The sequence below is a fragment of the Drosophila novamexicana genome, unplaced genomic scaffold (genome assembly GCF_003285875.2).
Source record: "Drosophila novamexicana strain 15010-1031.04,08,12 unplaced genomic scaffold, DnovRS2.1 tig00001151-arrow-arrow-pilon, whole genome shotgun sequence".
In the NCBI taxonomy this organism is placed as follows: domain Eukaryota; kingdom Metazoa; phylum Arthropoda; class Insecta; order Diptera; family Drosophilidae; genus Drosophila; species Drosophila novamexicana.
The window spans coordinates 1,077,423-1,103,895 of NW_020824842.1; the positions used below are offsets into that span (position 1 = coordinate 1,077,423).

Here is a 26,473-nt window from a genome sequence, read left to right on the forward strand (position 1 = left end):
GCAAATAACAACTACAAACATATACAGTTTTACAGTGCGTCATAGTCAATGTGAATAACACTTCTGTTTTTTCTGTTGTAAGTTGGCCCACGCGGTTTATTGTTTTGCTTCAGTTGAAACTATATTCTAATCGCTTCCATTTTCCTTGATCCGAAAGCTGTGAATCGACAAACAAAAGAAGTTGGCGCTTGCGCCTTAATCAATTTGGCAAATCAAATAGCGAGGTGAAGTTACAGAACCCGTGACAGTGAAAGTAGCAACAGTATTTTCGGCATAAAAATCATACAAATCCTTTTATCAGTTATATCCGCATCAGTTGCAGCAATAGTAAAATCTGCTTCTCAAGTAACAGTGAAAAGTGCATTTAAGCAGTTTGAATCCTTATAAAAGTCTTTTTTGTTGCATATTTTTTATTGTTTGCGACTAGCAAGCGTGTTTCTGTGTTTTTAATAAAAAAGTGTCTTTAGACAGCAGCCACAGCTACAGCTACAGCAACAGCAACAGCTTTAACGACACTTTTAACTGGAAGGCTTAGTAGCTACTAAGAAGCAACTTTGTTTATGTGCTTTGTTTGGAATAATCTAGTTTCCAGCCTTCAAAAACAAAAAGAGCAAATACAATTGCTGTACGCCTCAAAATTACAACGCCAACAAAAAGTACGGAAGCAACTGCAGCAGCAGAAGCTAAAATGCTAACGGACATGACACCGACCGCCGGTCAATTGTATGGCTCGCAGATTCCAGCTATGGCAGGCATGAACATTACTAACATAGCGACACATTTGCAGAAGCCGCAAGTAAATCCGGTAAGTGCCGAATTCAACCAAAAAGAAAGCTATAAGTTCCTATTTGAGGCGTAGTAGTTTTTATCTAAGCGCCCTAAGTATTGACGAGCTCCTTGGCCACCATATTTATCAATATTGTACTCGTTCGATCACAAAATATTCCTTCGCTTCTTAAGGGGCGAACTCCAATGATCATTATCGAAGCAAATTCATTATTGGATATTACTTTTTGATCAAATTTAAGCTATCGCGCAGAAAAATAAAAATGATACCTTATCAAAATTTGAATGTATGTCCATGGTGTAATATCATCTATAGAACGATCTGGCGATAGCAGCAGATAAAAACTCTTATAACTCGAGGAAAATATAAAATAATCGAAAAATTGTATATGAAACTTATTGTTTTTTATCCGAGCGACTTCAAGTTTATTTTGAAATGTGCATTTAACATATTATTTAGGGCGCGGAGCTTAAGAAATTATGGGTAGATTTAAGTGTCCCAAGTACGAAAAATAGTTGGAATAGCGATTATATTTGGTACGAAACTAACAAGGACTGTTGTTATCTAATCAAATGAACGTAGGCTAAAATAGCAATGCCATACGCTCAGATCGAAAAAATTGCAAAAGATCTTAATAGAATAGGCTAATGTGAAAAATGTGATGTAATAAAATGCAATGTAAAGCAAATTGTCAGATTCAGAAATATATGTATTCAATTTCGTACGTATATAATTTGCATACACGTATGCAACAACAAATACCTTTTCCTAATACCTGGAATTGGGGAAGATATATCAAACAACGATTTTTTATAGTATTTCAGAGCCATGTATGTATTTACTTTTAAGTTTTTATAGTTCCTTTTGTTTATTATGGAACATTTGTCAAATATTTAAGTATCGCGTACGCTTAGATACATGTCATATGAAACAATGTGTACACTTTTGTATTGGTGTATTAATATTCACATTGTCAGGCCAGTATGTGACAAATCAACCACTTACACGGCAGTAGGCTTAACAATAACAAACCAACATATTTCAACCATCCCGTATCGACATCAGCAACAAAGCTAATGCATTGAAACAAACAACGTTAAGCGCCATGCCAAATCACGGCAGAATTTAGAGTTCCAGGTACAGGAACAATCCCAGTGCCAGGCACAAACCCATGCACAGGAAAATTCAGTCACCCATGATTGGCATGGGTTTCTTTGTTGTCTGCGATCAACGTGACTCCACGATTAAACGGAAAATATCTAATGCTGCTGCTGAATCTGAGTAAAAGTCAATTCCTGAATTGATTAGATGCGGCTTGTTCAACGCGTCGCGGTCTGTGTGCAAACGCATTTCACGCTACGGCTTTGTCGATATTCACTTCACAGATACAAAAACAGGTAGAAGATATATACCAATTGTGTGCGCTCTCAGGTATCGGATGCTTCCGAATTCAAATATTCCGACTCAATTGGGATACTTTAGGTGTAAATCTAACAATGATATGATTTGCATCTCTACCCATTGATGGCTACGCAGCCTTAATGTTTGTAGATCTAAGATACCGGCTAAGACTATGCAGTCGAATATTGGGCAATTGGATCAGAAATACATCGGAAAATGCCACGTATTTTATCTTAGATTCTAGATTTTAATCTAATATAATAATAATAATTCAGCTCTAATATGATGTTTTGTATACCCTGATCCAAAACGTAATAAAAAAATACCTTGATCGCGCTGCTCTCTACACAGAATTCTAAACTTAGGCAATGTCACAGAAAAAAACAGATGCCCAATAGAACGAAATAAAATTCAATAATACTAATTATGATGACAAGAAAATATAAACACACACAGGTATATTTATAACTAATATATATATAAAATTTGAATAATCGAATTTTTTCATTAGTTCATGTATTAGTTATTTATTTGTTATTTGTTAATACCCTACATTTTTTGAAAGTTCAGTGTGGAAATATATATTAATAACCACATTCTAGGGTTTATAAGAGCTAAAATCTCAAAATTTAGCGGTTAACGTACAAAACTCAATTAAAATTTGTTTATTTTTTGCGTGTTGTTGTATAGGCAATCTTTTGATGCCATCTTTATGTCCTGAAATTAAAAGTTACTTAAAATGCCCTTAGCTCTAATATTATATCAGATCGACGCGTTCATACAGACAGACAGACATTCTTGGGCAGATCAACGCCGCAGTTGATACTAACCGACAATGTGTGTATTTTTAAGAATCGGAAACATTATCTTTTGCCTGTTTCAAGCATTCGTGCAAGGTTTATCCACTTTTTTTTATTAAAGCACCCACGTAATATATATAAACCAACATCAACATTTTTACTCTATGTATATATTTGCATTTTTTGTGAAAACAAGAAGAGGTTTATCTCTTTTAGTAGAAATAGTGCGTGTTATTGATGATTTGAATTAAACTTTAGCTGTGCATGCAACAGGAGGACATAGGGTCCAAATTCGAATTATCTAGCTTTGATTTTCTGGGGCCAATGTGATCGGTAGTAATTGGGACAAACAGACAGGCAGACAGATATGAATTTAGAAACAGCGCTGCTGATGCTGACTAGAAATGTCGGGGGACTCTGGGGCGTCTCCTATGTCGTTGTTGGAGGAGGTCCTTGAACGATCTTCTCTTGAGCCTCCTGACTAAACAACTCCTAGCGAAGTCTTTTGCTGCCCCTTTGAGGTCTCTGTGCAAGGTAGAATTTCTGACGTACCAGTCAGCACCGGTTATTCGGTGCAAGACCAAGTTTTGGAGTGTCTGAATCCGTCTTCGATTTGTCCGAGATGCAATGGATACCGTATCTCCAAGTTGGCGCCACCACGGCGTCGTAAGCTGTCCGCTTGTAGCGAAGTGGCAATGGGCTGTTGGGGTTTAGTAGCCAGTTGGCCTTGGCCATCTTATAGCGGCACTGCTTAAGAAGGCTGTCGATGTGCGCCCGAAAGCTAAGCCTCTGCGTGTAGTTGACCACCTGGCATTTCGAGGCATTGAGCTTGATGTTCCACCTGCGTGCCCAGCTCTCAGGCAAAGTGGATGTCAGTGGCTTCGTACTCGCAGTGGTTTTGTGCGTTAAATTTTGGATGTGACTTTTTCACGTATTTCCCGCCCTTAAACAATTTAAATCTGTCCGTACTATTTCGAGCTACACGTGTAATGTTATATTTTTCCGTAGATATTTGAAAACAGGTTTGAAATCCATCAAATAAAGAATCATGTTAGCCTTGTGGTGAGAATCTTGTAGTCGTTCATCAGACCTTTCACCTAAATTTGCCAAAACGCATCAAATAAATGTTCACAAACGTCTTTGAGTTTTCCGACAAATTTCCACAGCTGTTAGCGGAAAGTTTCAAAATCACTGAAAAATCGGAAAATCTTTAGCTGCTCCTAAAAAATTTTTAATCGCATTTTCCAACGAGGAAGCTTGGATTCTGCGAAAAGTATGAAACACATCACAATTAAATTTTCATAAAGATCCGTTTAAATAAATCTGAGCCCAAGACTTCACCCACCAAGTTTTGACCTCTGTTTTCACCAAGAAGGAAATAATTTATACCATACCTCAAATGAATTTGAGCAAAGGTCTTTGAAAATGAGATTGAAGTTAAACAAAATAATTTCTTTCAACCGTTTGTCGCGAATTTTCCAAAACGACAGTAAAATGTCAGCTTCCCAACTCTAACACGCATCGCGCTGATCACCAATCTGTCATCAGTCTGGACAATCAGTTTTAAATAGAGACTGCCGCCTGCAGTTGTTATTCAAATTAATGAAATTTTAGCTTGCATGGCGTGGCCAATTGCATAACACTTTTAATAGACTTGGCAACGTCAATAATGCCCTCAAAGCATCCGGCCAAATAGGCATAAAAATGTTGAGAACTTGGCTTCGTTCCCGTGCCACCACTACTTATGACGCAACCAACAAGTACCTTCTAAAAGGCCTGGCTTGATAATGCCACAAGCACAAAGTGTAAACGCCACGAGACTACGTGCGTCATACAATGTAAAACCGCAGAACAAAATGTTCTTTGCGGGCCTAGAACTGGAGCCAAAGTCATAGTTAGTTTCTTTGTATCGAGCTGGGCCCGATAAGTATTTTGATGGAGCGGGTAGGCGCTTATTAAAATTAATACCACATCAATCATTTTACAAACGTGCTGTCGGCCAAGTTCAAAGCCGCCTCTGTATACTGAGCGGCTAGACTCAAGTTTCTACTTCGGCTTCGCTATCCGTAGAGAACGCTTTAATCTTAGGCTCTGTTTAAGAAAGTTACACATGCGCATTGATTTTAATTAAAGGCGTTTAAAGACGCGACGCGAAAACAAAAAATGAAAAATAAAAGAAGAAATGTTTTCAAAATGATAAATTACCAAGACAAACTGAAATTAACATTTATGCTTGAAACAAAGCACAACATATGTTTCAAGCTGCCAGATAGTCGAACATTCAGACCGTCAGACAGCAAAGGCAGCGGTAAAACGGTACGCGTCCGAGTTTCGGCTGTTAAATTATTGAAAATCATGCAATGCTGTTGCTGTTTTTCCCATGAACATCTCTTCGACTTGACTTGAAACATTCTCTGGGCCTGGGCATGGGCCTGGGCCTGTTTATTCAGCACTGTCTGTCGGCATAATCAGCATAACAAAAGAAATTAAGCAATAATATATTAATGAAAATACAAATGCACATTGAGGTCTGTGCGGTAAGCTGAGAGCCAGCTGGAGTAAGATCGCCGCGTCATTGACTAATTTGTTGTGTTTTCAACACGGTTAGGCGCCAGGGCGTCGCTCATTGGAGGGCATCGGTAGCCCTGACTGCCCTTAACAGCAGGCGCCGTCACCAGATACCCAGTAGTTTTCATCGAACGGTCTATCCCTTACACAGCAAGAAATTATAGGAATACAAGTACTAAGCCATGCAAATTATGTCGAAGATTATATGTTTTGTGTATACCCTTTCGTTGAAAGAGACATCCAGATTCCTTATTAATTCTTGAGCTGATTCGATATAATCTGATCGGTCTATTTCTATATCTGCCCGTTGCTATTCAAATTAGTGAAAACTGGAAAATATCCACACGTCGCAGTCATTCAGATCCGTTACTATAACATATATCTAACAGCATATGGCATATATCATATTTTATTGGCACGATCGGCTTAAAACAGAGTTTTTGTATACAAATATGTTATGCTTAAGGATTTATTAACTTAGTATTACGTGCCGGCTATATTTAATGTTTTTCTGGAAAAATGTAGCTGTGTCTTAAGTATTTAAGTATATGTCTAAATTCCTTCTGTAATTCTTTAATTCTTTAATCATTTTCTTATGATATCAGGGAAATTATAATTGTTTGGCCCTTTAAAAAAAGTATTATTTCTTTTTAGAAATGGAAATCATGCGTATTCATAATTAAACTGGAGTTAAATGCCACGTTGTGTACATTTAAGAAATTAACAAAAACATATGAATAAGTTAGTTGAAGAATTTTTTTACCAAGTAAATACCTGTGATTTGCAATCCAAATTTCTTTCAGTATATGTCTGCAATACTCTTGACTGGGCTATGCTGAGTGCAGTTCTTTTAGGTAATTTGCTACTCACTCTACTCGACATATTTACTTAATATGATTTGGCTTAACGAATGCGCCTCGCTTTGTGCGACTGCCTGTCCATTTTCACCTTTGACAATGGACTGCGGCAACGCAATTTACTTGCGTCATCTAGAAATTTAGGTGGCATGATGCTGCTAAAAAGTCAAATGCAGGACCAGCGACGGCGAGCAAGACAGGTATTGAAAGAAATAAAATAAAGTGGAAGCGAGTGCGCTTACAAGGTCGCGGTAAGCCTCTTCAAAGAAGCCGCTTACGAGCATTTTCAATTGGTTTTCCATAGCTGCCTTTGTATGCCGCGGCTGACTTGCAGCCTGTCACCACCAATTGCAACTTCGTAACGTCACATAGACCAGCAATTTGACGCAGACAGGCAGTTGAATGCGCAATTCGCAGTGAATACGCAACGCGTAATACGCGCATGGAATTAATCGGATTGGTTGAAAGTTATGGGACAGTTGTGCAAAGTATTTAAGCGGAAAGCATCCTAGACACACATTTTACGGGACTCCAAATCGTTAAAATATTGCACAAAATAAAAAATAATAATATATTTTCTATATAATTGCACAGCTTCAGAAGCTTTTTATATATATGCATATATATTCAGCTCTATATATAAAGCTGTTTGTTCTGACTGACTGACTGACTAACTGATTGGTGATCAACGCACGATGAAATGTTCACTGTAGTTATCTTGTGTGATAAAGGTGCACGTTATGACGGGGTTTCGGGAAATTTCACCCGCATATGTGGAAAAATCGCGAAAAACCATTGTCAAACTTTTTTGTTTACCATCCTTTCGGACTCAAGCTAATGTTCAAATATCTTTGTTCAGGTTCATTTGAGGGGCGTTTCACACTATTCGAAAAATTCATACCTCCTTGGTGGAAATGGGGGTCAAAGATTTGGTGGGTGAGGTTACGCGCTCAAATTCCAAGGATATATATGAAAAATCATTTGAAACGTGTTTCACACTCTTTTTAAGGCAAAGTTTAAAGTTTTTTCGATTATTATTTTCAAAGTTCCAGTGATTTGGCAGCATATTATTTATTTTTTCGATAACGTTCCCCATTATCATAGTACAGATAAGTATCGAGCATGGGAACTAAGATCGCTAGGGACATAACATTTGGAATGTAGTTTCTTGTGTAGTATACAAATATCCAGAATATTTCCCTTTCGAATTTATACATTAGATGGAAAAAATTGCAGACATCAGTTATAACGCGAATCGCAACAAATTGCTTACTGCAATTTTAATTACGAGTAGCCGAGTCAACAACGACGTCGTTTTATAATGCGAGACTACCTAATACTTTGCACAGTCCAGATGGGTCAACAGTGGAGTTTAGCTGGAACCTGTCAACACAACTGTGTACCTGTGATCGCGCAGCTACATTAGCGTTGCACCTTAGTATAAACTTTGTCTATTACATATTTAATACATATTAGGTCTGACATCGAAAAGTTAACATGCAGGTGACAATCGCTGACAAGTGATAAAAGGTCACCGCCCACGCGCTAAGCCCCCTCGCATGCATAGGGGAACGTTTTTACACTTATTGTGTCAGCGTTTGCTTAAAAACTTCACTTAAACTGAACTAAGTATGAATGTGCAATTGAATTACTTATGAGTATAGCATGTGGTCAACGTTATCGATGACCACATTTAACAATGCAGTTTCATACTATAACCACTCATTCACAAATTGAAAATATTAAGTATTGCCCGACGTACTGTATCCTGTGTCAACTAGAAGGCAGAGCAGCCCCAACAATGTATTTATTCAACAGGCTTAAAGCAAGAACCCAAAAATTCAATAAGTGGTATAACTTACTGATAACCTCCCAAAGATCAAGTGACGGTATTGTTACGCCTGTTCCCACCCGCAATATCCCAAAAATCTATATGTCTCTAGCCAGGGCGCCACAGTCTTAGAATAAACAGGCTTATATTTATTGATTATCTGGATTACAGTCAATACGATTATAGACGGTTCTTACACTGTAAACAAAATACATCGTTGTCGCACTAATTTGATTTGAATTTTTTGCTTAATTCCTTGCTCGTTGTTGTTGCTTGTCTTCTTCATTGTTACATACAGAATGTGTAGTAATAATATTTGTATAATGTCATTCGTGCAATATACATATAAGTATTCATATTTGAACTTCGCTCGAAAGAAACAAATCATTTATATTCAACAAATTGTGCAACAAGTCTTTATTAAATAATGAAATAACAGTACACTAATTTTTCCAGTGTTTATACCCTGAACCCATTAAAAATGGGTATAAGGGTATATTGTATTTGTTCAAAATCCAAATGTATGTAACAGGCAGAAGGAAGCATCTCCGACCCCATAAAGCATATATATTCTTAATCAGCACCAATAGCCGAGCCGATCTAGCCATGTCCGTCTGTCTGTCCGTCCGTCCGTCCGTCGGTCTGTCCGTCGGTCCGTCCGTCCGTCCATATGTATGAACGCAAGGATCTCAGAACCTATAAGAGCTAGAGACTTGACTGATTTAGATGTAGATGCTCCTAGATCCTGCGCAGATCGAGTTTGTTTCCGATAATTGATAACTTACTCCGTTTCCAAGCAATCGATAAAATTCGATATCGATATCCTGTTTTTTGGGCAGTTTTGGTAAATAATAAGAACTAGAGTCACCAAACTTGACATATAGCTTCTAAAATAGAATATATATATGCATTTGATGTTGGAAGAAGAGGGTTCAGGGTATCCCCTAGTCGGGAGCTCCCGACTAGAACCTCTTACTTGTTTTTTTTAAGCTTGGGGTAAGCGTTCATTAATTTCAATGACATGTAAAGTTCTTATGACACGTCCTGCTGTCGCGATATAAGTACGTCTTCCGATATGTTTCTCCGACTGGCCGTATGTGTAATTCTTGGTCAACATCAATAGTCTAGTTGATCTAGCCATGTACGTCTGTCTGTTCGAATGTATGAACGCATCGATATCAGAGCCTACAGGAACAAGAACATTGAAATATTGAACGCAGGTCCTCCAAGTGCACATGCAGTATGAGTTTATTTCAAATAATTGATTGCTTTCCCATTATTTAGCTGTAAGGTATGACGCAATTGCAAATAGTTTGCTCAGAACAAGCTATAAACTTATTTTTAATAATGCTAAATACTCCTTTACCCATTGCATTGTTAAATATCTAAGGAAACGTTAATTTTTGGCAAAAGCTTGAGCAAGATAGTGGTAAGCGCGAGCTTCTTTTGGATTTTATAGATAAAAGTTCAGGGTAACCCCTAATCAGGCACTCCCGACTAGAACATTTTTGAAATCAGTAATTTGCTCATTTCAATAAAAACACAACACTTTTCAATAAATAAGATAAATTATTTATTTAACTTAACCATGCACATTTAAGTTTTCTAATCAATTTTTTGAACGCTAGTCCTCCTGTTGCCCCCGCAGCACGAGTTTGTTTTAATCATCGGCAACTTTCCCCGTTGCAACGCAATCGATAAAAATTGGTATCGAAATCCAGTTTTGAGCATATCTCGGAGCTTTCAAGAGCTAGAGACCTTGCGCACCGAAGTTAATTACGAAAACTACGTGTGCGTATGTGTATGAGTGTTTTTCTGTATGTATGTATGCTTGAAGACGCATCTCGCAGAGGAGTTCAGGGTCTGTCCTAGTCTGGCACTCCTGACTAATGCGGTCTTACTTGTTTGCATTTAATATTTGGCGTGCTTTTGTCTCTTCGGCTCGCACTTATTTAGCCAAAGTTACAATTTTACCAAATTGAAATTCCGATTATATGAAATTTCGCCTGAGTAAAGTTTTATCTGAAATGATTAAAGTCGATCTTCAAGGAGAACAATCCAGTTTCACACAACTGCTTTTCACCGGTTTCCCACAGATTTAACACCCAGTTTGATCAGCATAGATCACCAATCATCTAGTTAATCAGAACGAACAGCGTTATATATGTATAAACGCTCTGTATGAACTCAATTACATTTTTATCTGTCGTTCATGCACTTCACGAAACTTATAGGCTAACATCGCTATAATTTCTGTTGTAAGAAGCTCTAGTTGGGAGTTCCCGAGTAGGGGGCGGAGTCGGGAATGTGGCGAAAGCTATAAAATGAAATGCTTGATCTGTATATACTATTCTAGAAGCTACATGTGCAATTTGGTGATTCTAGCTCTTAAAACTTAAGAGATTTGCTCAGAAACCGGATATCGATATGGATTCTTACCGATTGCTGACAACGGGGAAAGTTATCGATTATAGGCATCAAATTCGTAGTCCGTTTATACATAGACAGACGAACGGACAGACGACGGACAGACAAACAGACAGACGGACATGGCTAGATCGACTCAGCTATTGATGCTGATCAACAATAATATATATATACTCTTTTGGGTTTGAGATGCTTTCTTTTGCCTGTTACATACATTTGCACAAAACCATTATGCCCTTTTTCACTTATTTTCAATGGTTTCAGGGTCAATAAAGGTTATATTTTTCAAAAGATTCCACAAGGTACCGGTATTTGTGTACATACCAAATTTGCACACATTTGCCACAAACACTTAATATAAGTACTTTTATTTTATGGGATCGTGACGAAATTATCAAAACTTTCTCAGAGCTCACTCCAAGCAGCATATATCGGGAGAGCTCAAAGTAAGGCCTTAATTTAATTGTGCTGGCAATTTTCATGATGGCCCAGCGTATGACCCTTGCGATAATTGTATAAGCCAAATATATCCGCAACAACAGTAACATAAACAATTTATTATAAATTCGTTTGGCGCGAAGTCAAAACGTTTGTCAGCGACAATTTGAATGCAAGCTTATAAGTTAATCAATATGAATGTTTGGTAGCAAAAGCAACCAAAATAAGTACAAACAAGTAATTGCTCTAGTCGCGAGTTTCCGGGGATACCCTGAACCCTCTTCTACAAACACCAAACACCAATGCAGCCCGCGCTGCGAGCTTGTTTGCTTAAGCAGTAATAAAAATAAATGAAAAACAAATATCTCCCTCAATATGAGTCGAACCTGCGACATACCGCACAAAATTGCTAACGCCCCTACTCGACAGCCAAACAGACAAATAGCATCCAACGAATAAGAAATCGTATTAAAAAAGCAACTCATACCCACAGCACAGAAAACAATACAATCGCAATAGCAGTGCTGTGAATGTAACTTAAAAAAGACGCACATGTATATATGTGTGCATATGTATATACAAAAATTCTTGCAATTTGCGATAGCTGCCGCAAACACGTGGCAATATAAAGACGTTATCTATAATAACTTTAGTATTTCCTTACCGATCTTGAAGAAATTTTCAACACAAGATCTTATTGTGCCATAGTATATTCGTATATTCCCAAATTGACAATTTAAATAAAATTGTGGCTTTGATGGGTAGTTCAAATTGTTAAAGAAGTTTAAATTGTCAAGAATATATCAAATTGTTATTTAATTTATATCTATGGATCGAAGACGGGGGTGGCAATAACTATAAAATATGTTACATACACATGCACAAATGCGTTATACCCTTTTTAACAATTTTTAAAGGGGTTCAGGGTATAAAATAAAGGCCCCCGAAATCTAGTTCGAGTGTCCGTTTCAGGCAATCAATTGCCAGAGTTAAATGCGAAAATGCTATTTGAATTGTTTGATCGTGCTGTAAGTTTGCTTTTCGAGTTGGTGACGACAATGGTGACTGCGACTTCGGCGGCGGCGGTGGCGGTGGCGAAGACTTAATACGGCAAAACCAAGGCAGTTTAGTTAGCCAGCCAGCGAATGTATTTATTATATGTGTGTATCTATTCGTAGTACGACTGCATCAAAATGGCAACTACAGCATCAACAACTAAGAAAGATTGGGTTACCTGAAAAGCTTGCAGAGGTATAAAATGATTTATGGTCTGAATTGCAGATAATTGTGATAATCATACCGCAAGGGCGCAGTCAAAGATTTTTGGTCTGAAATCGATATAAAATCGAGAGCCACATATGATGGACACCAGCTTGGCACCAGCTGTTACGTGTATAAAATGCATATAGGTTTTAGTTCCTTAAGCTTTTATACCCTTTAGGAGAAGATTCAATGGAATTCATAGCATTTATACTATTTGTATTCAAAAAGTCAAATATTGTGAATCTGTTTATGCCATACGTAGACTGCGTAAATTTTCAGTTTTAAGCTCTTATAGGCTTAGATATCGATGTGCTCATACATACGGACGGACGAACGGAGGGACAGACAGACAAGGCGAGATTGACTCGGCAATTGACCTCATCAAGAATATATGGAGCCGGAGCTGCTTCCTTCTTCCTGTTACGTACATTTTCACAAAACCATTATTCCCATTATAACCAATTTCAATGGTTTCAAGATATTAAAATTTAGATGATAATCTTTATTGTTTTATTGTTATCCTTATATATTGATTGATGATATTCATGGTTATTCAAAAATAGTTTTATTTATGCACAGAATATAAAATGGGCGTATATATTATTTCTTTCATATCTTAAAAAAACGAATATTCATAAGGTTTTGAGCATGGGAGCCTCGTAATTGCTCAGTTCGGTTAAGATACCTTAAAATATAAAGGTTTTCTTTATAAAAATTCATCTGCAATGTTTTACAATTTCCAGAATTTCAGATTTCTAATGCAAAAATTAGGTTTATAATGGAAAGAAAGATATACACTCGAAGGAGTGTTCAGTTTGTTTTACTTGGCTGCGTTTGGCTCCTATTCCAAGGGATTTATGCGTGATTTGCATTTTAAGCGGCTCAGACGACCTACATGGCAGACAATGTATTTACAATGTACATTGTAGGTGACATTGTATTTATGTGATGCTGTTTGTTTGCCATAACGGATTTGGCTTTGTTGGTATTATTGTGTTTATGTGTGAATTTCTGTTTCCGTGAGTTGTTGGTTATTGTAAGCGCCTGGGCTTATTTGCTTAGGCGGCTTATATGTCTAATGCTGCCTCAAGACCTTATGGATGTACAACGGCCATAGACAAGAATGCAAGCACAGAGAATCCAAGTTAGATTCTTATGGATTTATTTAAGTGGCTTGCTGTACATTTCATGTCATTTTATGTGGCCATATTTCTGGTAAGTACTGAAGTGTGCTGACAGAAGAGGCAACAGCACTGAGTGTATGTCGTATAATAGAGGAGAGGGCAGCTGACAGAAAACGAGCGCAGAAAACGGATGGTCGTAAAAGTTTTTGCTAGTTTAGTGTTAGTTTTCTTTCCATATGCTTGCAAATAATTTACAAATGTCCATGAAAATAGCGTTCATAGTTTTTATTTGTTAACTGTGAATACTTTTTGTTCCCTTGCTTGTTAAGTAAGTTGCGTTTGTTATTCCTATGGGTGTGGTATGTGGCAGCAAGTGTCAGCTGATTTGTTGATGTTGGCGTGACCGAAAATGCAATGATTTATATGGGGGACGGACTACAAATATTGTATATAGGCCATTGATTTATGACCAAAAAAGGGGAGCTGTATTTGCAGAACAGCAGTGAAAAGTGGTTGTTAGGAGCTATGGGTTCCATGAAACTACATTTTGGCCAGAAGTAAAGCGACAAATATAAGGTTGGTTGTCTATATTTTAATAAGTATAAATGTATATATATTATGTGGCCACATATATGAGCTGGTAGACTTCTGATTTGAGTTCAAACCATTGCTCGACGGTCATTTTATACCCTGTCAATGAACAAATTTGTGACCCACTTATTGCTACACACTTAGTCTCTTGCCATGATGGCAATATCAGCGGCAGCAGAGTCGAGAGTGGTAGCAACATATTGCGACGGTAATAAACATTTTATGAAGTCGTTAAGATAATTTAAATAATGCAATTTTTAGTCACTCGCCTTGACAAGTGAAGCGTTCCTTAACGCCGACGCCTTTTATATAGCGGCTGAGGCTGCTGTGGCTGATGATGCAGTTGCAACGCTGCGTTGCATTCTAGCGAGGCATGCAAATGGCTGCCAGGCAGACATGTGGCATGACATTCCACCGAAACGACGGCTGCGGCGGCTGTTGTCAAACAGAATTGAAAGGATGTTTGATGACATGCTAAATTGACAAATGCATGCAAAAACACTTGGTAGCTGCCGCTTTTCATTTGACTCATTATTCAAAGCTAGTAAAAATGACAAACTGGAGCTTTTTTTGTCGCTCCCTGTCGGTGCCTGCCATTGCTGCTAAAGTCGTTAAGCATTCAATAGTCTGAGGCTCCTTTAGGAATCGATTTTGTTTTTATTAATTTTATTATTTATTTATTAACCGCATTATTACATTTCAGTCAGAATATTGTTATAAGGCTTTAATGATCTGTTCATAGGCTCTTTACTTGCATAAGCAGTTCTATGAGTCCCCACACAAAACGGCAAATTATCGCAAAGATCTGCTCGGCACATTAAAGTTAATTTAATTTAGGATTTTCTACTTACTTAGTGGACACTTACACCGTTTGAAATCCTTTCAAATGTGTTTTTATTTTTTAACAAACAAATGTACTGCGCAAATATTCCACATTTATGGTCCATTATTGCCATTGGCAATGTCTTGGCATCACTTTGATGGCGGCACGTGAGCAACAAATACTTGGGACAAGTGCATGACTTGCCAAGTTAAAATCTAATTCTTGAGCGTAGTCATAAGGTCAGGCTAGTCACATTATCAACGCCGGCAACTACAGCAACATGGTTTGCTGCAACAATATTGCTGGATGTAGCCAAACCTGCAAGCAATTCGTGCATCAAGCCAGCGAGCCTCCACAACATGGCAACTACATGAGTCGTCTTGCCTTTGGTGTTGCTGTTGCTCTTGTTGCTGTTACGCCTGCTGGTTGAGATGTATGTGCAGTGATTACCACCAAGCGAGCGTATACTTTGGCATTTTATATGTTTTTTAGGTCACGTTGTCCTTGTACGCGAACGGCGTCCAACTTTCAGTTGGACCCGAAGTTAACTCCACTCAATTCAACTCGAGGCTTACGCCCGAAATTAGGTTTTTTAACTTAGCACAAGGCGCGCGTTGAAATGGCGTTGATGATGTTCATGTTTCATGTTTGCAGCCTGATGAAGCTCACCGATTATCCACAGCATCAGCAACAAAAACAACAAAAATATTCCAAGATAGCCCGTAAATTGATTGATTTGCCACGGCACGATGCTGGACTAAAGCTGCAGGGCAGCAACAACACACCAACAGCAACAGCAACAGCAACAGCAACAGCAATAGCAATAGCCATAGCGTCAAAACTCGTTTCAGTTTCGATTTCGTTTTAAAGACACTTTGGTAACGACAAAAATTGCCAACACGGCTTGTGATGAGTGAGGGGCAAAGTGGGCGTTGTTGCTGGCGTAGCAACCATCGCTCTCGCTGTTGTTGTGATTATTCCTTGCTTGCCAAAATCTATCAATGTATGCATATTTATGTACGCTATTTTCAAATGACGGCGACAATATATGCACCAAATGCAATTGAAACGTAGCGAAATGTTGTGCAACGCCCACAATTGGCTGCAAGCCAAGTGAAGCTTGTTGCTAAGAGTGCAAAGAAGTTGCTTCTTCTGCTGATGGGAATGCCGCTGCGCTTGACACATAGCTATTTCTCGGTTGAAATGTGTACGCCAAAATGATCGCCAGCTTGCTGCTTATGCAGTTGCTTGCAAACCGCAAAAGCAGCGCCACCAATTGCTACTGGATCAACAATGCAGCAAATTGTATGCAATGAATTAAATTCCATCGCAGAGTTTACTCAGTGGATTGCCATTCAATAAAATCGCAGCAATACCGCTGACCTGTCACCTGTCACGTAGTCTGTCAAGTGTGCCCGCCAGCAGTCGTCGTTGCTATTATTGACATAACAAATTTAGATGGCAATCAAGAATGAAAGCAAGAACAAATTGCTCTCCTATGAGCGATCGTGACAGGCCACTGACACGTCAAAATTGAAGCGGGAAAAATTGTCAAAGAAGTAAAATACATTTTACATGTTTATACTATACAAACCTGTATACTTATTGTGGTCCATTCATCGCTAATGATCTACAACTGAAACAACAATTGAGCGTGCTATAGTTGAGACCATCCGACTACATATCTAGCGCCCACATTTAAGCTTGTATGTGTGTGTACACTCAGCCCTCTTTTACCCTAGGCCCAACTTGGATACTCCAATGCTTGTTATATTTTTTAGTTTTTCTATTTTTTAATTTTAATGAGAACGGGGCAAAATCGAAATGTTCTTGATCTGTACACGTTATACGACAACATACTATGAGTTATGCTTAAAACACATTCAGGGCATTTAAATATGATATAATAGTGCTAATAAAAAGATGAAGTTAATGAACAATTCAATTTAAAGTTCCCATTACAGGGTAAAATGCACCATTTTTGAAGATTAAACACAACTTAAATGGGCCGGCTTTAATAAGACACCATATAGAAATATGTAAAATATATTATTATTTGAATATATATTCATGTTTTTTAGAAGAAGTCGTCTGTAGTGTACCGGTGCTAGATTTGTGTAGATATTCCCGGTAAGCGATCCCATAATATACCATTTTTACTTTGTGGATGCATTCTAATGATCAGAGCCCTTTATTAAACTCGTCGCCACTGATCTTCCCACATTCGCTAAGGCCGTCAAGAAACATGGCCTTCAAAATGCAGAAAATACAGAAAGACGATGGGCATTGGGAGAGGCATTTGCAGCCACAAACAAATCCTAAACGTTGATGCCTTAACATTGTGGGTAGTTTTTGGAGCCCGTGTCTTAGTCTTCAGTGTCGTGTCTTAAGTCGTTGGGTCTCAAGCCTCCGGACTCTGATTACATAAACTTTACCGTGAGTGCAAGTTGTAATTTTCCACTTTGCGCCTAAAAATGCTGGGCATAGAAAGCACTGAAAAGTTGACTTTATGGGCAGTGGCTTGGATAAAAGAATGATGTTGGTTTTGATTGGCGCGCTGTCTGGCTTTGCGATAATTTTCAGGGAGATAGCTGCTCATAATTATGGCAGAGCTAGTAAGCTGCAATGAAATGATATGCACGATTTCCTATTCGATTAGTACAACACAGCGAATTTCAAAAAATATACAATGAATGGACTTTTTATACGCTGCACAAATTGAAAACAGGTAAAAAGCAAAATAGATGCAATCAGACAAACGTGAAATTTGAAATTAAAAATGTGACTTTCTCGAATATTGTACAAATAACACCTTTTTTTTATATTCATCTTTCATAATAACAATAAATGTTACTTATATATTTATTTATTTCTTGATATTTCAAGCATCTCCGAGGTGATATGAGGTTTAATGGGCTTAGGTACCTAAATTGGTATGTGCTGTCCCTTATATTATTCACATACATTTCGATGCCATATTAAACATTTCAAGATCAAACTCTTTTATATATTTATATATATTATTTTGTTTTAAATTACATGCAGAAATATAAAAGAAAATTCGAATAGGATAGTTCGGCGCTGGGTAAAGGGTATCAAATAGCAGGCACTCCCGACAAGAGCACTCTTGTTCATACAATGTTTAAATTTGTTGGTGCTTTCGGCTGTCGTGTGCGGAATTCAATCAGAAATGATCATGAATGCGCCTTTTTGTGGCTCTCCATAAAAGTAAACATCCATCTATTTTAATGTTGTTGCCGACCAACTAATTGATGATGCCTATCGCGGTTAGCTGTTTGCTGTGTGGTGCTTTTGCGTTTTGTTAATAAGCCATTAAATGCTTTATAAAACAACAATAGCAAAACTAACACCAGCTACAATAGCATTAGCTATTCACATTCCGAGTAACCATATGGCAAATACATTTTTAATTCATTGAGTCATTAACAACATTGATAATTTTCTTGCTTGGTATTGTAGCGGCGTTTGTGTTAATTTATTTATAGTTTAATGTTGATATGAGTTTAAAGTCCATTGAATAAAGAACTAAAAGCTGAAGTTAACGTTTTTGTCTCGTAGTAAGCAGCTTGAAGTCGAACATTTCGCTCACACAACCTTTGACCTGAATTATCAATCCAAGAAGGATTTTGCGAAAGCAAATCCTACAAATCTAGTTCTGAGCAGACACTCAGAAAAAAAACACACTTTGATACACTCGCTTATAAATACGAATTAGATGCGGATGTGCGTCCTTTCGCCTTTTACTTACATATGCACATATTTACCCCTTTTGAGGGTATTTTAGTTTTAGGGCAATTCCTTAATATTATGTGACACATTGTGAATCAATCAATCAAACTTTATAAATTCAAATTCTCTCGGTACTCAGTTCAGTTATTATCGCATGGCCATTAATTAAATGAAGTATATTACAAATAATATGCTCCGGACGAACACTACTTTTTGGTAGTCAGTGTAAACAGTAAATACAAGAAGAAACATATAAATGCATACACTAGCATTTTAAGACTCGACTTTTTCTACGTGGGTTTTGGTAAGGCCGGTAACATTTTCACCACGCATCTATGCAATCGAGTGATCCCCTCCCTCACCCCTCTAGCGCAACAATTTCCATTTTGTATTTATCAAAACAATAAAAAAATGCCCCGTTTTTTTTTTTTTTTTATTAAATATGTTAGAGCTGTAAAAGAACCTACCTATTTTCGTTGAGGTCAAACGAATAATGTTAAACAAATTCAACTTCAAATATATGCAAAGGCCAGCACGCGTCCACGCACCACTCTCCCATCCCCCACGCATTCTATTAATACATTTGGCGGCCCCATTGCGGCCCAAACAATGAAGGAATTAAATGAATATATTGATTTTGTATACCCTTGTAGAGGTATTTTAATTTTAGCATGAAACGTGTACCGCAGACCATAAAGTATATACATTGTAGATCCGCAACTTTGTGTGTATGTATTTTGGGCTTCAAGTCTCAGTTTCAATAGCTGCTAACAAAATAAAGTTCATACGGACAGACAGCCAGATGCACAGCAAGATGGCAAGTGCATAAAACTAATATACTCGTGTTCACATTGTGAGACGAGTGTAAAATTCAATAAGTCAAGTTGGCAAAGTACCCTTCGGTCGGTGCTGGAGAACGTTTACGCTTTTTATTCACATATGCATGTGTTTAATTATTTATTATTAAACGAATTGGTGCAACCTTAACTGCCAGGTAATTGGCTACCGGTGTTCTGCCGACTACCACTCTAAATGAATATGCAAAGAGGCCAACTTCAGAGACAAAGCCAGAGGCTGTGCCAGACGGAAAGACAGGGACAAGCAGAGACACAGAAAACAATCTACAGCATTTTGTGTATTGACCAAAGGAACTGGACAGCTCGCAGCGGGGTGCGAATCCCAGTCGGAGTCTGAATCCAAGCTTGAGTCCGAGCTCGGGCTCGGGTTCATATCCATAAAGCCAAATCAAATAAGCTGCGAAACGAACAGGCATGTGCGCAGACGCATACATGCAGATAATCGAAGCGGGCAGACGGTCGGCTAGTGTCTTTGTTCCTGTCACTGCCACTATCACTGTTGGGTAGCTGATCAGCACCAGCTACTTAAACAGCAGACGCAAGCTTGGTTACGAGTTTTATGATGCAGTATTTTGCAATTTATCAGCTGCTTAAGCCTGGCTCTTGTTTGATTTGAATATCCAATTATAAACACATTGCGCTTTTTTTTTGTTTGTTTCGGCTGTTGATTATGCTATTTCAGATGCCATTTTTTTTTTAATACAAATTGTCGCACATTAAGGGCAATAACAACAAAAGATAACAGCTGATTGAATACCTTTGCATTCAGTTTTTTTTCTACTTATTTAGGTTATTAACAGTTCAAAACTAAGCAATATGTGATACAAATTTAGTACTAGTTGGCATTTCCCCACCTTGACCTGTAAAAGTTTTTTGCTTTAAATTTTTGACTACATATTGTCCGTGGAAAATCAAAATCTACCCATGCCACCCTGAACTCACGTGTTCGGGGTATATTTTACAAATGTAGTAAGTTTTTCGCCTATTTCAGTGCCTTAGTGGGAAGCTAGAAGCCGATAAACTAGTATGATTAAAACCTTTGACCCACGTTATTCAATCATGAGGGATGCATCTTCCGAAAAGTGTTAAACACTTATCAAGCATAAGTTGCACACAGCTGCGATCTTTCCACACTTGCTGGTGAATATTTAAAAATCTCCGTCTTAGAGTGCACCTTTATCACGTAAAGAAACTTCAGGTAAAAATTGTTAGCTTCTTAACTCGTACGGCTTGAGCTGTGCGTTAAACAACAGTCGGCCAGTCAGGACCAACAATAATAAATCGCGGGCATATATCAGTGATTATAAAAAAGTATTTGATATTATTGCATTCGATCTTAGGCAATTAATCATGCCTGACGAAAAGATAAAATATATAACATTTGGAAGCGACATGTTTCTATTACAGGCTTATTATTATCAAATACATTTATGCAAAATACTATTGAAAGCGCAATTGATTTGAATACTGAGGCCGATATGTGTAAACATTTATATAACCTATAACAGAGGAAAATGAATAAATTGGGCAGCCTAAGACGTTAACATAGCATACACTTTTAATTACCATCAACATCAGAGGCGATCTTAGCATATCTGTAGCCCGGAGAGTTTTATAAAAATCTGAAATTCAAATGGAGGTTCGGATCTATCTTACGACAGTTTTGCGTCGAGTACAGGGGAGACCAATTCCGACTCGTTCACTCTTTCTTGAATTTCTTGCCTGAATATACTCATACATATATGTACATGAAAGATATACATTTTTGAAATGCATATTGTTGCCAGCGACGTTAGGCCTGGCACTTAGTAAATACTTGTCACTTTTAATTTAAAGCCACCGTCTACTAAAAGCCGAGCTATACCTAAAACCGGATCTGGGATGGTTGGAAATTTTTCCTTTGCTGGCGTTTGAGGGGTTGACGCGGCTTACCATAGCAATTTGCAATTACCGCAAACACGCGGTGCAGACTGCCACACAAACGGCAACGGCAAATGTAGCAGCAATAACAAGAAAATCGCCGGCTGGTTGTATGGCCAAAGTTTTACAATTAGAACACTTTTGCGTGGCTTCAATGATAACGGGAACCAACTGCATAGGGGACGCCGATTTAAGCTACTCCAGTCACTTCGTCAATTCCAATGTATGATATAGAGGGCGTGTCAGGAAACTAGCTTTTAAGTGCGTCTGCGCCTGGCCAGTGAGGATTAAAGTGAAAAGCCGTTAACGATTTTCGGCTTGCCTACAATTCCCAATTTGCTGGAACTGCAGACACGAATTTGGAATACGAATGGTAGGTGTAGCTGTTTCTACTGTCTATGATGTTGTTTTAGGTTCACCCAACTTTACCATAGTGTCGAAACCAAGTGCCAATTTGTTTATTTAAGAGTGTACCAGATATTGTTGTCGTTTCAAGTGGCTGAGTATAGTGTCTGTTGTGTATGATCCTAAAGGGTTTCTAGAATACGGTACTTGATCGAAATTACTCATTAGGCATCAGATGTAGAGCAACGTTTTGGTCAATCTTCTGGAACAATGCTATGTTTATTTAACAGCCGCTGTGTCGCTGGCGCATTAAAGGATTATGCGATTTGTTCTTAAAGCGGATGATCTTAACACAGGATTATATGGTGGTTAGCTGATCTCATTTTTCCCCTCCTCTTCTAATGTTATCCATCCACACTTACATCTTTCTCTCTCAGTATAACACTTTACTATCTCTCTCTCTCGCTCTCTTCTCCCTCCCTTGTTCACTCTCATTCTCCATCTACCTGATAGGTATCCTGCGGTGATAATCACAACGGCACTTTTTATTCAACAAAAGGCTCTCCATTTGTGTATTTGAGTTCTTATGCGTGTGTTTGGGTAGTTGCTAATTTGCTACAAAATTGCACATTTGGCTGAGGTGACCCAACATAGGGTAGGCTAGGAACTTAGCTAAACTGCATGCCCGCCTGCCTGCTTGCTGGCTCATTTCCCTTCTCACAGCTTCACAGGCACAGGCAATCCCTCTGCAATCCCATCGTCCGACTCGTCGTCCCATGTCATCCATCAAATGCGCTGCCATTTGGCAGTTACCTCCTGCTTCGTTTTATTCTTCGTTTGATGGTCGGCGTTAGCATCGGCGTACTTTGACCTTATTCTCCTACTACGTCAATTGAATGGTTTACGTCATTGAGCCGAGTGTGCATCCTGCTAAATTTCAAATTTTCCCCATGTACAGTTTACACAACAAACTGTAAACCTGGAATGTATTGGAAATTTTGGATTTTTTTAGAAATTGTATTATCTACATGTTAGCTACAAATATCATACACTATTACTGAGCCCAAATCTATATTATAGCATTTCAAGACTTAAATTGATTCTTATAGGGTATAAAGTGTTTCCAAAGGAATGAAACAGTCCCAATTTAATTTGAATAAAACGCCTTGAAAATGAGTTTGAGGCCTATCGGATGGTAAACAAAATGTTTGATACTCGCGTATTTCGGGATTTTTCCAAACTTGTGGTTGGAATTCAACAAAATCTCGTTGGAAAATGTACTCCCTAGCTCCTACCGATTGGGATGTACGTTGACCAGCTCAGACAGCACCAGAGTGTAAATAACGGATTACATATACGGGATGGGTTAAAAAAAAACTGAAATATTCCAAATCTGGGAATTCTATACAAGATGCTATATACCTAATTGGGTGTCTAAAACTCTTAAATTTAACGCATTGCGCCAAAGTCATTTTACTAAAATCGATAATAAGCCGAAATTTTAAAAATAAGGGGAACAATAATTTTTTGTTGCGTTCAATGTTTAATACTTATAACTCGTCATTTGCACAAAATTATTGCACCATTTTTTACCCATTTTCAATGAGCTAAGAGTACAACATATTAAGCCATGATATTGGTACTTTTCGATATTTATTTATTTCAGTTATTTCAAGAAAACCAAATTTTTGTATATAAGTTTCTTAGCATTTCAGTAGTTTATTCGTACTGTATTTAGTCACATATGCATATGATATATAAAAATATGGATAGAAGCAACTAAAAGTACACTCATATTAACCTATCGGTTGGTGTCATGGAGTTTCCCCCACATTCACACAAGTTAAAAAACAATATATTGGTGCGCCATAAATATCAATATCAACTTGCCTTTAATCAACCTTCAATCAGTATGGTAATAGAGACACACAACTGAAGTCGCCTCCACATTCATACTGAAGTATATACGCATATAAGTATGTACGCGGACCCGCTAAAGCTGCCTTGACTGACTATTGAGCGACTCGAGTTAACTTGACTTGACTAACCTGTTGAGTTGTCTAGGAAAGTAGCTCTGGCAGCTCGGTGCTTGTACACAAGAGGCTACAGTACAAGTGTCAGCCTCTGTCCCCCTCTCAATTTTAGATAAAGAACCAGTCGTAATAATGATCATGATTGCCTGACCATCGACATGAGCATCGACAGCTTGCGGCGACGTATAAATTTGTTCATACTATAAATGAGAAAAAGATTTTATCTGTTTGTGTAAATATTTGGTAAAATTAAGCTTTCATTTAAAAAGTTTCAAAAAGGTTTCTGTTGTTCAGCATGCGCCGATAAAGACGGAAATTTGCGCATGGTTAAACATGGTCAAATGTGGGGAGTTCGTAGCTTGCCATGCTGAGAGCTTCATTTATATCGATCATGGCCTGACCATTTTATGGACCTCGTTGCTTAGAGTGATCGGTAGATTATCAGTAAATGCTGACTGATAAGATCTGGACTATATCTTAATTTAAAGGTGTTAAAACGCTGTAGGTAATCATGAGAAGTAGGTATGTGTATATTACCGGCAATCGAATATCATAGCATTTTCTTTGATCGGGGTTATATTTCCTTACCACAAGAAAATGGAAAAAGTCTCATTAAAAAGGGTCAATCTATTATCCAATATTTATGACAGGATTCATGGTGTCATGAATAGTGTAATGAATAGAAGGAGTCATCTCCGAACCCATAAAGTATATATATTCAAGATCAGCAGTATCATCCGAGTTGTCTGCCTCTAAACTCGGCATTTATTAGTTTCACTATGCTCCTTGTAAATATTTGTTTGCAATATTTATTATTATGGTGTAAATATTCACCCAATCCAGAAAACAAATTTTTGTAAAAATAATTAATATCCATTTCGTTTAAAGGAAGTGAGTTGTGCGGCGTAGTGTTATCAGCTTTTTAAAAGGCTTTTTTATTTACACTTCATTGTTATCATTCATGGTAGCTAAGTTAAGTTCAGTTATCCCCTACGGATTTCAATGGTGAGCCTTTCAGCAATTGAGGCTTGATATTAGCAATAACGAAAACACTTGAAACCCCAAAAAGCCAATAACAAAGTGCCCAACTCAATAGGTTTGTTATATTGTTCAACGATGATCGGGCCAAATTGGCAGATTGCCGTTTTTATTGCTTCCTAATGAAGCGATGAATTTGTTTCCGTCTGGGCTGTGGCTATTGCTGAGGTCGTTGAATTTGATGGACATCCAATGATTATGACTTTTAAGGAGACCCGAAGTGTAAGGTAGATTTGACACGTCAATTTCTGGGCAAAACGGTGATTAAGAATATAGCGAAGCTAATTTTTCAGTTTTTAAACTCAGTTGTCAAAGTGAAGAATATTTTCTTGTTTCATTACGTCCATACGGCCGTCCATTCGCCGATATTGAAAGAAGACATAACTTTATATATCAACTATTATACATATATGCGTCTGAAACAGTGTTATCACTTTTGGAATATATCTACTAGGAACTGGCCCCCAATTCTAAAAAAGGTTTACCTCTTACAGCCTTAGTGATAGTCTTACCATATAAGGCAGGTGACTTCTTAAAGATCGAGCCGAAAGTATATTCTAGACAAGCTTTGAAAACAGACACCAACGAAATAACTAAGAAGACTCTTTTATTAGTTTTACAAACACATCTTAAATGCTTGCCTTACCTAGTACCCACTGAAAATTGGTAGAAAATGTGCATACTGAAGTATTGCGAATATATATGTAATACGTTGTAAATGAAATATTTTACCCTATACAGTAAATATATATTGTCTACAAGCATGCATCCATCTATTTGAACATATCCATGTCAGGGACTATAAGATCTAAAATCATATTAAAATCATATTTCGATGATTTTTTTTTTAAGTTATAGCGAATATTAACACAGAATCCATTTATGAGTGAGTGTAAGGCATAGAAAGCGGAAAATCCGGTTCGTAAGGCGCACAGCAAGTGCGTGTTTTTTGAGTGTGGGTGTAAAAATACGAAAGTACGAATGTACGTTACGATAGTTTGTAGCTGAGTTCGTAGTTTCTTGTTCACATAGCATAATTTCTCTTACTTGTAGTTATGGAAAGAGTAAGCACAATTTGATAAGGAAATCAAAGCGTGCAGCATAATTCTTCAGTAATATAGTCTTTTTACTGTGCTGCAGTCCACTCACGCCTTTGTGTCTGCAGAGTATTATACTTGATACATAATTGAAAAGTAAAATCAACCCCAATTACTTGCAGACAGCACTCAATCACCAACAATGTCCTAGCCCGCAATCAGCCACCCACTTCACACTAGTGACAGCCAGAGTTCCAGTTCAAATTAATTGCAATATGAGACACATTAAATTTGACCTCATTGGGGGTTGGTATAAGCTGTGTGTGGGGGAAAAGAAAGCAAAGGGGTGGTATAACCCACAACAAAAATTCTTGTGGTTCTAATGAGCGGTCAGTTAATCATGACATTTTAGACAATGATATGTGAGCCTAGGGGACATACGTGGTCCAATAACGCCGCACAGTAAGCTTTACAACCAAAATCGGCTTACAACAAACTGACGATATGCTGCTTGCTGATAAAGCTCCTCCAAATAGGCAGAGTGACTGCGACTGAAGAAGGCAAGCGGTCTGCCTAATGAACA

At 37.8% G+C, this 26,473-nt stretch overlaps 1 protein-coding gene across 1 annotated transcript in view; it reads left to right on the top strand.

Annotated features, from left to right (window-relative positions):
* The first annotated feature begins 688 nt into the window (after positions 1 to 688).
* LOC115766414 (transcription factor Sp9) overlaps positions 689 to 26,473 on the top strand; it is a 32,802-nt gene continuing 7,017 nt past the window's right edge. Inside the window, exon 1 of the mRNA XM_030710335.1 lies at positions 689 to 805. Within this exon, the coding sequence (XP_030566195.1) occupies positions 689 to 805 (117 nt within the window). The remainder of the gene's footprint in view (positions 806 to 26,473) is intronic.